At 34.5% G+C, this 15,530-nt stretch overlaps 1 protein-coding gene across 1 annotated transcript in view; it reads left to right on the top strand.

Moving 5' to 3' along the window:
* Positions 1-15,090, top strand: part of MOSPD2 (motile sperm domain containing 2) — a 34,266-nt gene extending 19,176 nt beyond the window's left edge. Inside the window, exons 8-14 of the mRNA XM_084282578.1 lie at positions 3,092-3,262; positions 6,111-6,223; positions 9,739-9,835; positions 10,644-10,740; positions 11,380-11,509; positions 12,632-12,734; positions 13,235-15,090. Of these exons, the coding sequence (XP_084138704.1) occupies positions 3,092-3,262; positions 6,111-6,223; positions 9,739-9,835; positions 10,644-10,740; positions 11,380-11,509; positions 12,632-12,734; positions 13,235-13,381 (858 nt within the window). The 3' untranslated portion in view covers positions 13,382-15,090. The remainder of the gene's footprint in view (positions 1-3,091; positions 3,263-6,110; positions 6,224-9,738; positions 9,836-10,643; positions 10,741-11,379; positions 11,510-12,631; positions 12,735-13,234) is intronic.
* The last annotated feature ends 440 nt before the right edge of the window (positions 15,091-15,530 follow it).

Raw genomic sequence — 15,530 nt, forward strand, 5'->3', positions numbered from 1 at the left:
GGGTTTTTGTTCATTATTTTTAAGGTACCTGATATGTAAAAAATATCTTCACTTTCTACTGAAGCATTTTTCCCCATATCCGTTTCCTCTTTTAATGATTTCCAGTCACTTAAGAACATGGTCAGCTTTGAAACCAGCATAGTGCAGGTGAAAGAACACGGCGTATCTGTGCTTTGTTTTTGCTCAGTACTCTAGCCATAAGTATACTCTCCTTTCTCTCCTAGTTCCCTACTGGGATCCATCCTGTGGAGTCAGGTTTTCACAGAATCACAGAATTCTAGGGGTTGGAAGGGACCTCGAGAGATCATCGGGTCCAACCCCCCTGCCAAAGCAGGTTCCTTAGAGCAGGCTTCCCAGGTAGGCATCCAGATGGGCCTTGAATATCTCCAGAGAAGGAGACTCCACAACCTCCCTGGGCAGCCTGTCCCACTGCTCCGTCACCCTCACAGTGAAGAAGTTCTTTCCTGTGTTGGTGTGGAACTTCCTGTGCTCCATTTTGCAGCCTTTGTTCCTTGTCCTGTCCCCACAAACCACTGAAAAGAGGTTGGCCAAATCCCTCTGTCTCCCACACTTCAGATATTTGTAAACATTGATAAGATCCCCTCTCAGTTTTCTTTTCTCAAGGCTGAACAGACACAGGTCTCTCAGCCTTTCCTCATAGGCTGAGAGATTCATTTTATTTCATGAGAGTCATTTCATTTCATAAGTTTCATCTTCCTTATTTTGCCAGATGTAAACAGCTAGTGGAGCAGGTCACTTGGTCACTTTGGGAAAAGTGTGTGCTATGGAATCCAGGTGTCCAAAAAGAATGTTATTTAGAGACAAGTTCTGGAATTAAATAAAAAGTAGTCTGTTTTGGTAATACAGCTTGAATTGTTCACCTTGGAGTCACCAATTGCTCTGCTTAATCAAGGGAACTGTTCTGTGTCTCCATCTGTCAGGATGTCTTCAAATATGTTTTGTTTTTGCTGTGACATGGGTCACTCACATGATAAATTTGAGGCTTTCCTTAGCATGAAAATCCTTCAATCAGCTGTCACCCAGCTGAGAAAGGAGGAAAATGACCTAACTGGTTTTGGACAACTGGTGGATAAAGGTGTCTTCAGGGTATCCAAAGCATTAATACTAATTATGGAAAACAGAAATGTGTTTTTTGCAGGAATTTGCACATATACTTAGCAAGTTATATCCATCAATATCTGTTGGCTGTCACTATTTCCGTGCTGCTAATCAAAGAGGGCCTATGTACCATGTACTTGGTTTTGAGAGTTTCTTGTCTGTGCTGCATAGGTCTCCCTATCTTTTATTAAGGGGTGCGTGTGTCTTGAAGAACTTGTTGAAATTGCCCCAAACAGATTTAGGAACAAGTTGATGATAAGCAGTTTGTGAAATTGGGTCAGATGCACAAAAACCACTCCCTAATACTTTGCATATAATAGTAAATGTATTCAAAACTTGTTTTCCTAGATTCACAATCCTTAGTAGTCCACATTCTACAAGAACGGTTCCAGCTCTTGAAGATAATGATAGAACAGTTTGTTAGACACATGTTTTTGTCTGGCCAGGGAAATTTGTTGCTGCTTCAATAACATTTTGTACAGGATCGAGTATGTGCACTTCCATAGGATTATTAAGCTTGTTTATTTGCCCAGTTCTCCTTTGTCAGAGGTAAGCAGTTCACCCCTGTTGAATTCAAGGTTCCCTCCACTGGTGCCAGCATTGCTGCACTATTCATATGTATGAATTGACAGCCTATAGCTTAGGTTTTCTTGGAAGAACCTTTAATAGATCTGTGGCCTGAAGTTTAAGATATTAGTCGGCCTTTTGCATGCGATTTCATGGCCATTGTGTACATGCAGTCTTAGAAAATAACGGCTACCATGATTAAAACCTCTACCATTACTGACAAACATAGCTGTGTAAAGTCTGTGTTCACCTTAAAAGAAAGCTGTCATTCTGTGGAATGGATATATCGAGCATTGGATAAATCTGTCTTGTTTACCTGTCTGAGGCTTCAGCCTTGTTAATAGGTAAGCCCATGTCACTGAAATTGATGGATTGTGATTGACAACTGAAAGTCCCACACTTCCCACAGTGATGAGATTCACGTCAGCTGATGACATTACCCAGCATCATGGTGAAGTGAAATGTGCAGCAAACATAGCATCTCTCCTTTTTTTTTTTTTTTTCCTGCCTAACGTCAGATCATTGTTTCTGTTTTGAGAAGACAAAACTTTTTTTGTTTCAACTCTGCTGGTGGCAGAGTTTGGAAACAGTGGGCATGGCTCAAGTCTGCCTCAAAGAAGTCAACGCTTTGGTATTTTCCTTTTCCACTGGAAAAGCTAACAAACTAACTCAGTTTATTTGGGGTTTAAAACTGAAATTGCAGTAGAAATAGTGCCCTATTTAGACGTTGTTTCTAACATTTTTTTAATCACTTAGAACATTCTTTAGAGACATACAGTCATCAAGGATGGAAAAGATGTTCAAGATTACTGAGTCCGAAACCATCAACCTAACCATACAGAACTCTACCATTGAACTATGTCCCTTAGTGCTGTGTCCACATGTCTCCTGAATACTTCCAGGGATAGGGATTTTGCCATTGCCCTGGGCAGCCTATTCCAATGCTTGACCACTGTTTCCATGAAGAAATTCTTCCTAATGTCCTATCTAATTCTCCCCAGTACACCTTGAGGCTGTTTCTTCACATCCTAAGCTGTCATAGTTGTAGGAAACATGGTCTAAAACCTAACAAAAACAAAACAAACAAACAAAAAAAAAGCACTATGACTTTGAATACTGATCCTTGATAGACCTAATACTACAGTTCTGTGTGGCTCTGTAACAGTTATTATAATTTAGTGGCTTTAGGGGTCTGTTTATTAATGATGATAAAATCAAATCTATTTGTAATATCAGCTTTCTGCACAGGGACCTAATACAAAATAGGTAAATGAAACTTGCAAGTCATATGAAACAAAATAATAGTGTTTCCATTTAAAAACAAACAAACAAACAAAAAAAAAAACCTACAGAAGGCACTTCTCATCATGCTAAATGGTCTTTTATAAATCTCCTTATGTTTTAGGATTCTTTCAAGTACAGTTATCCTCCACTTGTTGATGATGACTTCCAAACACCTTTATGTGAAAATGGGCCCATTACTAGTGAAGATGAGCATGAAAGTAAAGAAGAGATTGATGCAGATGCCAAAGAAACTGGGGATCTGAATGAAGAACAAAATCTTAATCAGAAAAAGGTATCTGACTGAAGGCTGAGGCAGAACTAATTATATGTTTACAAAGTAAGATAGGGGTCATGTAACTTTTTTTTGTGCTCAGGCTTTTTTTTTTTTTTTTCTTTTTAGTTTGAAATAAGTACACAGTAAAACTGAAAAATATAACTGCAGGTTCAGCCTTGCTTCTTAGTTTGAACAGATTTGACTGTTAAGACCAGCTTTGTGCTTCTGAATGAGTAAAGTCTGTACTAAGTACTTAGTATGCTTAGTATGTCTGGAATTTAGTGAATTGCACAGTAATATTTAAAAAGTCTGCGTACAGTTTTCAAACCTTGTCTTTCTACCTAGTAGATTTTTAAGCTTGGGTTATTTTGTGGCAGATATTTTAAAATACATCTATTGTTCTCAGATGCTTAAATCAGTACGCACGTGAGAAAATAATTTTTTATGCCTTACTGAAAGCTAACTTTTAAAAATTGTTTGTAAAATTTAAACACATGAAAGTAATCACTTAATCTCAGGACAAATTTTATTGCTAATCTATCAATTCTATGCTGACAATACAATCTTCCTGCAGTGTTGTTTATCCACAAATATAAGGCATTATTTTATATAAGTGCATGAAGTTATACTTCAGAATATGCAGTTATAGTCAGTGGGGATATTGTTTTTAAAAATGGCAGGAAAAAAACAGAGAAATCTGAAATTCATTCACCAGTGCCATAATTAATATTGGAATATGAATTGTAAAACTTCTATTTAATTGAGTGGAGCACTTAAGTATTTTATTAGTATTAATTTTGGTTTCATTTACTGTGTTAAATTTTTGTCAGAATCACTTGAGGCACACAGCTAACTTTACACTGTTATTTTTTTTTTCATTTTGGCATTCTATTCAAAATAATTCAGTGAAATAATCTTTTTAAGGTCAAAAAGAAGCAATATGTAACTATTGTGGCTTCATGACCACTGGGCTCTAGCTTGTTTTGGTTATAGCACGTCTCTTAAGATCTGATTCTCAGATACAGACGTATTAGGAATCCCTGCTTAGTGTGAGAGTTGGCTTTGGTGCTTAATAGCCTCAATATTTCTATTTAGTTACTATCTGATTTGCTTGGTTGACTTCAGCTTTATACTTATGGTATTTCTGTCTATTACAGTGTTAAAACTAATGGTTTGGTTTATGGTATCTTCTTTTTTTTGTACTGTATAATTAAGGTGCTACTCGTTTTTTGTTTTTTGTTGTGTGTTTTTTTTTTTTTTTGAGTTAGTTAAGCAGACTGATATTTTTACTCTTATCAATTAACTCTGAGGCATGTTTAAGGCCTCACCCTTAACATACTTTAAAAATTTTGGGTTATAGATCTCACTGTTCCTGTTCCAAAAAATACAAAAAGTGAATTGTTTTTCTTCAATTTGCTGTTCTGTTCACATATTTAAGGATAATACTTCCTATTTCTTACACAGCAATACTTACTATTTCTTACACAGAAACATGTCACTTCAATATTGCATCCTGTTCCAGAATGTTTTTCAGAAACAGTCCCTTATTTTGTGAGTTGTTGGTATTTCTTAGTCTTAAGTTATTTTGTGTCTATTTTAAACATAAATAATTAACTATTTTTGAATAAGGCCAGCTTTCAAACTGACAGGTTTCAAGTGATCTTTGAGAATTTTTCTTCATTATTATTTACTGTGGTACTAATGTTTATCTGCAGTTTTTTGTCATCATCAAGAATTCATCTGATTTATTTTCTGTATGTATGCCTCCTGTCATCCTATAGAAATGCTTTGCTCTTTCACAGAGTAGAGGGAGCCATGAGTGATAAACTTAATTTTAAGTGCCTTTCATATCAACACCAATATTTGGAAACAGATTCCACATCTAAAGTACACTACAGTAATATTTTTTCTTTCTGGTAATTTAAATCAGAGGTATTTAGAATAAATTCAAACATATGACAGGTGCAGTATATTTACACAATAACCTTCTAATATAACCACAATTATTAAAAAAAAAAAAAAAAAAAAACACCTGTGCGTTTTTTATGTTTATCTTCTATAAAACAATTTCTTTAATTCCCATGCTTCAAATTTACATTATCTGGATTCTCTTCTGTCAGTATTTCAAGTGGAATAAACACAAGGCTAAGCAAACTGCCTAGCTAGCTAGCTGATCTTCATCATACCACTACTGTTTCTGATTCTCTGTTTTTTCCCTGTTACGCACTTTGTTGAAAATAAAGAACTCTAAAATTATGATGTGGACATCCAAGCCTGTTGACATGCATATAGTTTCTTAATATATTGAGGAAAAACTTTGGAACCTACAGTATCTCTGCAGTTTCCTATGTACCAGTTCCATCAGTGTTACTTCTTTTAAGTCCAGTACTTCAGAGTTCCATTTAAAAATAATGAAGATTTGTTTAGCATCTCTTAAATGCAGTGTGTGGAACTGTTGCTGTGCTTGCTCTTCAGTGTTGCAGTGATTGTTTTGAGGGGTCTGCTTTGAAAGTTTTTTTTTCAGTGGAAGAGTAACATCAGTGCTTGGTAAACTGATATTTGAAGTACTGCAACTTATATGTCTGGCATTTTCAAAAATAATCAACTTAAGCATCAGGAAAATACTCAAGGGTGGGAAAAAAGGCAAAAAAGCTTCATCATTCATGTTTAATATATAATGTAACCTCTAATACACATTTTTTAATGCAGTGGACATTCATCGTCCTTAAAGAATGAATGCACATTAAGCTTGGTCTGTAATGTATAAATTGAAATAAGCCTCATGTTCCTTGAAATACGTGCATGAATCTGTAGTGTGTGTAACCCAGTGTTCTAGTTAATCATTATAACTATGATTTTTACTCAGATGAATTCTATAGAACAAAATTCCAAATCAGAGGAAAGTGACAAAACAGAGTTCAAACCAAAAAATGCAAAGAAAGCACTAACCACTTTTAAAGGACCTTTATTACATATCAGGTAATATTAATTTTCTTTAATTTTTTCAACAATGTGCCTTGGACACTTGAACAGTGAATTTTTAAAATTGTTTTTAGACTATTAAACAACACAGTAGTTGCAAACAAAACAAATTCTTACAATTTTTCTGGTTTTATGTGAATCTTCAGTGAATCTTTTGGTGTAACCATTGGCATGCCTTTTGTGCTAATTAATAGGTGTATATTTCATTTCTGTCAGGAAACTCTCATTGGCTTTAAATTTGTGAATATCTGTAAGAAGAACAGTTAATGATTTGACACTAATTTCTAAAGCCAATGAAATTGTAGCATTTCACAGAGAAAACAGCATACACTGTTAAATCTTGCTTTGTTTTAACTTAAGATGTATAAGTATATACACTAGTAGTTAGAACCAATTTAAATGAATGGGTACAAAATTCTTCCTGTTGGAAGTGTTGTGTATAAATGGCATATCTGCTTAGAAGATTTTGTCATCCAAGATTCTTATGTCTTACAGTTAACGTGCTTCTTATCAGGAAAGTTTAAGAAAAAATAATCAGGAAATCTTTTTTTTTTTCTTTTCACCAACTTTCAGGTTGAGATGCTTGTTTAGAAAATGATTTAGACGTTAACTTTTATTTTTCATTTCCAGTTTGCTATTAAATGAATTAAGAAAATAAGATATAGGTATTCATTAGCTAATTTCATAAATGCTTCACTGAATTAAATTTGAAGTGAATTTGAAAAATGACATTTTTATTAGCATGTGAACATCTTGTGTATGTCAAGTTTTCCTTGTGTTTGAAATGAAAATTAGTTATTTGCAAAAAATCTATTTATAGTCCTAGTTTCTTGTATAGCTGTACAAAGGCATAGACTGCAGAGTCATTATCTTAAAAGAATTTCAGAAATCCATGGACATCTACTTAGGTTTTGTGTGAAGAGAATTCAGATGAAATATTTTCCTTTCTCTCCATGTGACAAAAGAAGCTGCGTCCTTCCATCCATTTAAAAATATTAAAAATAAAAAAAAAAAAAGTGCCTTTTTTCTCTTAATCTTTGAAGTTCTGCTGTTGGAGCAGAGGTGTTGGAGATGATGTAAATTTCAAGAAGAATAAACTTAGTCAATTACAGTGGTGCTAATACTTGCTGTCATGGAAAAATAAAATACTGGTTTCTTTATTGTTTTTGCTGTTTGTTCCTTGAGTAAACTCTTGAAGGAGTATGCACAGTCCTTGTTCTTTATTGATGCTGTCACTCTGTAGAAGCTAGACCTGCTTTTGATTTCCCTGGAGTCTTTCTCAGGGCATTGACTTGACATTATATATTTTACTTTATAACCAAATAACCAGCAGATTTTCACTCACAAGCATCTATATCACAGATGAGGCATGAATGGAACCTCTGCCAGTAAAGTTAGGTTATGTTTGCTGATACCAGCATTACCCTGTCCAGGGAGCCCCAAAGAGACTGAGGAGGGAGCTGAGGCACAGCGGTGCTGGTAGTGTGAAGTCACTAACAACCAGTAGCATTTTTGTGCCCAAGTGCTTCTGCAAAGTACCCCCTGCACAGATACTTCTTAACCGATGTCTACTTACTACTATGTGGCTTTGGCGTATGGCCAAAGCTGAGTAACCAAGCAGAACTGGCAAACTTGGGCTCTTCTTTTTGTTCATGCATAGTTGTGGCCACAAGTGATTCATCTCTTCCTGGTTTAGATCATTATTGCATTTGCCTTGCATTCCTTCCAAGGGAAGATAGATCTCTCTTGGCCCTCCTGATGAATAAATGAATACATTTGGTAAGGCAAAACAAAACAAACAAACAAAAAAACCTGCAATGGTTCAATTGCACTGTCTGGCAGAAGACAGCTCATGTTGTAGTATGTTTGGAGACTGGAATTTGTAGTATGATCTGAACTGCTATATTCCCACACATCAGATAGTAAAGACAGTAGTATGAAATGGAAAAAAAGCTCTGGTGTTAATTTGAAATAACACCCCCATCCCATACTGTGCAACTGTTTGACTTGACAGACAACAAACGTTCAGTGTTGCCCTGAAGTGTTTTATTTTTTTTTGTCAGTTGCCACAGTTTGCGGTAGGGAAAAAAAATCAGGCTATGGCACAATATTCTATCCTCCAGCTAGTTTCTTTGCTTATTTTGACACTAGTTAATGCTTTCCAATACCATTTATGATTTATCTTGCAATTCTGTAATGCTCATGGCTGCAGTAACGTGGTAGTAAGACAACTGAAATATCTCCGTTCCTTTTCCTTACTGCTGTTGGTTATTTAGGCTGATAATTTGGGAACAGGAATAAAAGAGCTGAGAGGAGGAGACAGTTACCCTATTAGTCATTTTTTACACATCACTTTCTCGTTTTCTGCCTTCCTTAGCACAGTTCCTTCCTCACCACCAAGAATGTGAACTGCCTAATACATTGCAAAACATAGGCACCTTCTTCCCACACACAATCACCTTTGGACTCCTGTTCTAGCACAGCAGTTCAGGCTCGACACCCAGCACCAAGGATTTATTCTTTTTAGCTAATACACTTGTATGTTTAAATGAGAGAGAAGAAAGAATTGGCATTATGAAAGGAGATCACTGGAGGAAGAGGTCAAATGTGAAACTGACATTCTAAAAAGGGGGGAGCAGAAGTAAAGTAATGTTCATTTTTACAAAAGGCTTTCTGTCAAAGAATACCCATTTCTGTAGTACTGCATACTGTGGGAGTTCTTTGCAAATTCCTATTGTGGCATATTTAAAGAAAACACGTTTTTAATTTGTTTCTAGTTTCCTCTCAGTATACGAGCATGCCCTGCTTTTTTGGTCTGTGTGTTCATTTGAATGCTTAATCCAGAATAAATTGTGGTAGTTTAACATGGTTTTAAAAGACTTTCTGTGTGACTCGTAATTTCACAAGAATATTAAAAATAAGCAAAGCCTTTAGATTTTATTTTTTTTGTGCATGCACCTTCAGAGGTATGTGAAGACTTGCTAATAAGTACAAGTCAACTTAGCAGTAGTGGCTGAGATGTATGCTGCTCACAGATACCTGCCTACTCCTTGTATGCATGCATGATGGCCATTAACGAGGGCAGATGTACAAGGTGGAAATTGCTAGTAGGCTGTAACAGTTTATAGCCTTTCATATTAGCATTAATTGAAACTAATTACCTTTTCCCTTAGCATACCATTATAAAATGCAGAGAGTAAAGTGACTATATGTATGTCTGCCAAGCCTGCTGTTGCAGATGGTCATGCTCTTCCAGATGGAAGCAGTCAAGGGCTGTAGACAACTCAACTGATGCAACTAAGTCCATCCACATGTGGACACTGAGTCAGCCCTAAGCTTCACTACAAAATTTTTGCATTTTTTTCACAACTTTTTAAATGTAAAACTGTTTATAGTGATGGTAGCTGAAAGGTTGAAAGTGTTTTATTTTCTTGTATGTGTAGCCCGTTTATTTCAATGATATATGATAAAGATGATTTGAATAAAACTATTCTTTCAATATTTCTCACTAGCCCTGCAGAAGAACTATATTTTGGATCCAAAGAAACTGGAGAAAAAAAGTGTTTGATAGTTCTGACAAACGTCACTAAAAACGTAGTAGCTTTTAAGGTAAATATCTTAAGCATGACCTGGTTTACTTTATGAAATGTGTAACTTTTTGCATAGATTTGGGTAAGGAGGTGGAAATACTATTAAGCCACTTTTCCAAATTTTTATTCTGTTGGGGTATTTAAAGCAGATCAAAGAAATCTTTTGGCTGAATTTGTGCATATGGTGTACCACGCCAAAAGGGATAATCAGCAATAAAAATCTTTGCAGCATTGACAAAAAAACAGCTATTGTGATTGTTAGTTCTTTAGTGGTAGTCTAATACTTCACTTTAAAAAAAACATGCTTAGAGCTTTGAAAAGGGATCTTTTTATAACTTTTTGCCATTTTAAATCTTGGCTGGAAACAAGTTCATAACGCTCAATAATGATGCAGCTCTGTCTGCAAACGTTGCCATCAAAGGAATGAATGCAGTTATGTTTGCTTCAGAAATTCTGAGTTGACTCGCATCTTGATTTGGTTTTCCACCACATCTTTTGTGTTTTCTTCACATACAGATAACTGTAGTTTCCGTAATCCTGTTAAGGGTTTGGACAGATAGTCCATTTGATGTTCTTGGCTTTATTTATGCATATAAGAGAGGCAGTAACAGGATATACCAGACAGGAAAGAATAAAAGTGGTTGAGAGGAAAAAAATAATGTGATTATTCCTACAGAGTATGATAATTTAAAGACCGTGTGCATCACTGTGTCTTAAACAATGTTTTACAGTTTTGGTGTTTTTAGTCGAGGCAGAATTAGGTCATTAAAAGGTCATAGTTTGTATGTGTATTTACTATATGCTTGCTTGTTACTTTTTGTATTTAGGTGAGAACAACTGCTCCTGAAAAATACAGAGTTAAACCCAGTAACAGTAGCTGTGAACCTGGCACGTCGTTAGACATAATAGTCTCTCTTCATGGTGGTAAGTAAAATCTTATTGTAGAATTTTTACAAAGCCTGGAGGAGGAACAGGCTAACTACTTTGGATGCAAACCTTTGTTTGGTAGTAAGGCTGACTAAAACTCCCGTCTACCTGACTGAAGTATGGCATTGTTACTATTAGTTACTGTCAGACAGTATTTGAGTGGCCCATACTGGTTTACTACACCTAGCCATAAGCAGATGTTGACTGCAACTGATTCAGTTTCTTGTCTTAAAAAACAACAACAACAACAAAAAGTTAGTGGCAGCTGGCTCACTCTCTTATAGTGAAAGTTTATCTGTAGAAAATCAAGTTTTCTAAATTGTTGCAAGGGCAGGTGAATTTTCTGGAGAATGTTTTCATTACAAAATTGTGGGTTACCATTGAATCACTCACATGAAACTCTGTTAAAAAGCAACTGCCTAATTTAGGAACAAATGTAGAGAAAATTGGTGAGCATAAGAGAATTATTTCACCATTTTTATTTCTAGTAAGTCAGTGTTCAATGTCCTGCCCTAAACAAGCTCTTATTTCAATAGGTTTTTGTTCAAAAATGCTCCATGTGTTTTGTCATACTGTTATTTTATCCAAGCACCCGTTTTGCTTATTTTTATTTTTACTTTTTTCCTTTGAGGGCAGGTTTTGCAGCTTCTCTGCAGGATCGTTTCCTTATAATGGCAGCAGAAATGGACCAGTCTTCTGGATCAGGTGTACAAGATCTGTCTCAGTTTTGGAAAGAAGTTCCTAGGACCAAAGTGATGGAACATAGGTGAGCATAGCGTTTTCTGTTGACAGGTTTTTTTAGCCATCATTTATCTGATTAATAGCATTTGCATTATCATAATCAGTGAAGGATTCTACAAACCCCAGTTGTGTGCTTGCTGACTGAAGTATATCACTGTGACTTCCTCTCTGTTTTAAGTTATTAGAGGAGTTTTTTAACATCATGGTGTTCTGTACATGCTTTTTTTATATATTGTTGCTTTTTTGCGCTGCTTTAAAAATAAGTGGAAATGAATGTCATTGGACAGGAAAATACATGTGTACAGTAGATACATATTTTTAATAGGAATATGCCCCTTTAGTTTTCTAAAAAGAAGCATGCAAGGGGAGAATTAACAATGCAAAATATTTTCTAGGAAATATTAGAAAATACTCCCTAAATGCTTAGGAAAAAGAATTGTAGAGAAGATCTCTGTAAAAGCCATCACCTGTTAAGATGTATGTTTTCCTTGTATAACGGTGGAAAAATACCACTAGGAAAATAAGTATCCCAATATACTGTTTTAAATATGCCTGTTACTCCTTTCTTACATCTGTTCACATCTAGCGATGTCACTGCACATGTTAAGGAGAAGCATGCATGTTATCAGGGAGCTTCTGCTGTGTTTATAATTCGTGTAGGATTCCACTGCCTTTCATAGTGGCATGAAATTCTGTTCCTACATATTCAACTGCAGGAGAGGTGGAGTATGTGAAAAATACTGTGATGAAAAAAAAAGATGAAAACAGAAGGAAAACCTTTAGTTTTTGTTTACTGTTTAATAACTTGTTACATCTCTGGTAGCAAGTTTTTGACCACTAAATAAGCAAATGGATTCTGTATTACAAATTTTAAAATAAAGAAGGTGTATTTTACCTGAGCTTACAGGTCATTATGGTCTGTCTTTATATATGAAAAACTGTCTAAATGTAATTGGTGAACTGAAGAATGAAGAAGCCTTTTCAGACTGTTGTTACAATGGTTATTTATAAAATTCATCAAGCAGAACAGATTATAAAGTACATATAACTAACAGTTGTTTGGACTGTTTACTTTCCCTATTAATTTTTCAATGTTACATTAAACTTACAGTGTTTCACATATCCTTTTTTTTAACCCTTTAAACAGGCTCAGGTGTCACGTCATAGAAAGTAGTAAGCCTTCTACTCTTACATTAAAAGAGAATGCATTTAATATTCCAGCAAAAACCAATGAAGATTTACATATGCAGGTAATAGTATATTCCTTTGTGCTGAATAAACTTAAAATATGATAGAGATAAAAATAACTTATTGTACTTAACTTCTTTGGTACTTTGTAGGTTAGACTGTTTGAAAAACTTTAGTACTTGTGAGTAACTAAACCAGTAATAGTTTTGTTTTGTTTTGTTTTTTACTTCGAGTGTTAATGATTTAATAAAATACATTTTCAATGCATTTTATTCATTTCTTTTTTTTTGTATGATCTCAGGTGTGAATGATACTCAGCATTATGTACTGCTTACTAGCAGAAAGATATCACCTGCTTGATATAGGCAATAATTTGTAACTCTTAGAAGTGCTAAGCTTATTTAGGAGTTCCCTGAAGTATGTTCTGATAGAAGATGTATCACTACGAGATGTCATTTTTATATTTTTACTGTGCTTAAGTTATCATGGCTAAATAGCTCTAAATCATCAAATACTTTTATTTGTAGTAATTTTAAATTAATGAAACTATTTCTCATTTCAGCTAACTCATTTACTGCAAATTAATAAAAGACTTCAAGAACAGATTGATCGCTGCCTCTGGTTTCAGCAGTTGTCAGCCATTTTATCATTATTATCAATTACTGTTGTTGCCTTTTGCTTCTACCTGGTGTATACCCAGAGAGGCTGAAAAGAACTGCTTTACTCTGAAGGTGCTGCTTATCATGTTGGACTTGAGTGGAAAAGGTTTCAGTACTGCTCTTAGATAATGGAACTGCCAAAATGAGGCTTGTGAGCCCACAGCAATGAGTGATGACAAAATTTTCTGAAAAAAAAGGAATGAATGACTGGCAAAGGAAATTACTGAAACTTGACACTTCAAACAGTTCACGAAGAAGATTTTAGAGCTTGGAGTTATTTTCACTGTACAACTTAATACTACTGAACTGGAGGGAGGAAACCAAATACAACAATATAATTTAAAACTTTTTTTCCTCTATTCAAGTACTTTAAATGCAGTATTTAATTTCTTTTCATCATATTCTTACATTCAGAATTACTGTAATAGAAATTGTAAGCAGTCTGCTTAGTGTATTCTAAAGGTTTACTTGTTCATTCAGGAAAATTTACAGAAATTAGGTAGAACAGGCAGATTTTTTTGTATAATCTATGTAAATTCGCGTATAAAGGAAGGTATTTGTTCATAGTAATTATTTTGGTACTTCAGGGTCATTGCTTTCATTAGTTAAATTCCTTATTTTTGTGCTTTTCCTGAATGCAAATGTACTGTAAATATTTCCTAAACAAATAACATTCACACAGCCATATTGACCAGGAAAATAACCCTTGTTCAATTCCAAAGATCCTAGTCAAATTGCAAGAGGAGTGTAACAGTTGACTTTTGATGACCTAGTTATGGTTCCTAAAAAGGCTAATAAATAGTGTAAGGACTTAACTCTGAGATGTGCAATATGCTTAAATCACAGATGAATTCATGAAAAAAGACAGTCGAGTCAGGAAGATTAAATGTTATTGAAGGCAACATAAAAGTGTTGTATCTGCCATTTCTCCAAAACTGTTGTAGAAATGGTGTATGAAGCTAGTGTGAATTTATTCTAACACGGATTCTTTGTATTCATGGCTGTAAATATGTACATTAAAATGCTAAACACCTTAAAGGAGACTAATGGTATCTTTCATACATTTATTTTTTTCACTCTAGATGAAGTCTAAAATTTTAAAATAATTTCTTTACTAGAAATAGTTTTTGCTACAAATTTACTTCATAATAGATTATTTAGTTTTGACTGGTTGATTTCAATAGACAAGAAGAGATTATTGGGGAAAAATAAAGGTAATACTCTGCCACTGTCTTTTTGCTGACAGTATCTCTCCAATGTGTTGTAGATGTAGTTCCATTTCTAGGAAATAGAAAAAGGCAGTTTAGAAAATGTGCTAGTAAACTGATTAACTAATAAAGCAGCAATGATTTAATATGATTACTAAAAAAAACTACTATGTAAAAGGCAAGTCTTCAGAATTGTTTGGTGCGTGGTCTTCTGTCCTTTCTTACTTTATACAGTTTTACTTAATCTGCATTTTCTTAATTTTTCACTAATCTCATTTCTGTACATTTTGCTTACCAACATTTGGTTTTCTTAATGAATTGGCAACTTATATTGTTCACTACTTACTATGAAACTTTTGTGTAAATTATTTTCACGCACACAACATTCAAATGCTTGCTTTGAGCAAAATGGATTGTTGTCTTGTTGAGAAAGGTAACTAACTTGTAACTTTCAGATAATACTTGCTAACCATGCTATTAAAATGATTCCTTAATTTGAGTGGATTGAATAGCACTTTACTGTAAAATTGCAAGAAATATATTCTTAGAGTCTTTGCCAATATGAATATTTGAATGTTTTGGTGCTTTCATAAATATTTTCAGTATTCTATTACTATGTTGGTATTTTCTTTGTATGATGGATCAGATTAACATTTTTTTCTATTTTAATATGTTTCAGAAAAATGCAGTTACAAAATAAAATTGAGGAAATACATAGTCTTGAATGTTTAGTGTTTTTAAAGTAGCTCCATCCTTGGGTTTGGTTCTCATTAGTCTAGATACTTAGCATGAAGTAGGGGTCAATATGGTAATGACCCATAGTCTGTTGCATAATGGAAGTTTTGATCATATTTACCAGACAAAAGTAAAATAGATCACCTTAAATTCTTAGGCAGAGTAAGATAAACAGATATCAGATGATAATACCATGGCAGAAGTAATGCAAATCCATACAAAACAGATATGCGTATCTTGGTAAACATAACTGTGG

Source organism: Netta rufina (assembly GCF_964035555.1).
Source record: "Netta rufina genome assembly, chromosome: 1".
Classification (NCBI taxonomy): domain Eukaryota; kingdom Metazoa; phylum Chordata; class Aves; order Anseriformes; family Anatidae; genus Netta; species Netta rufina.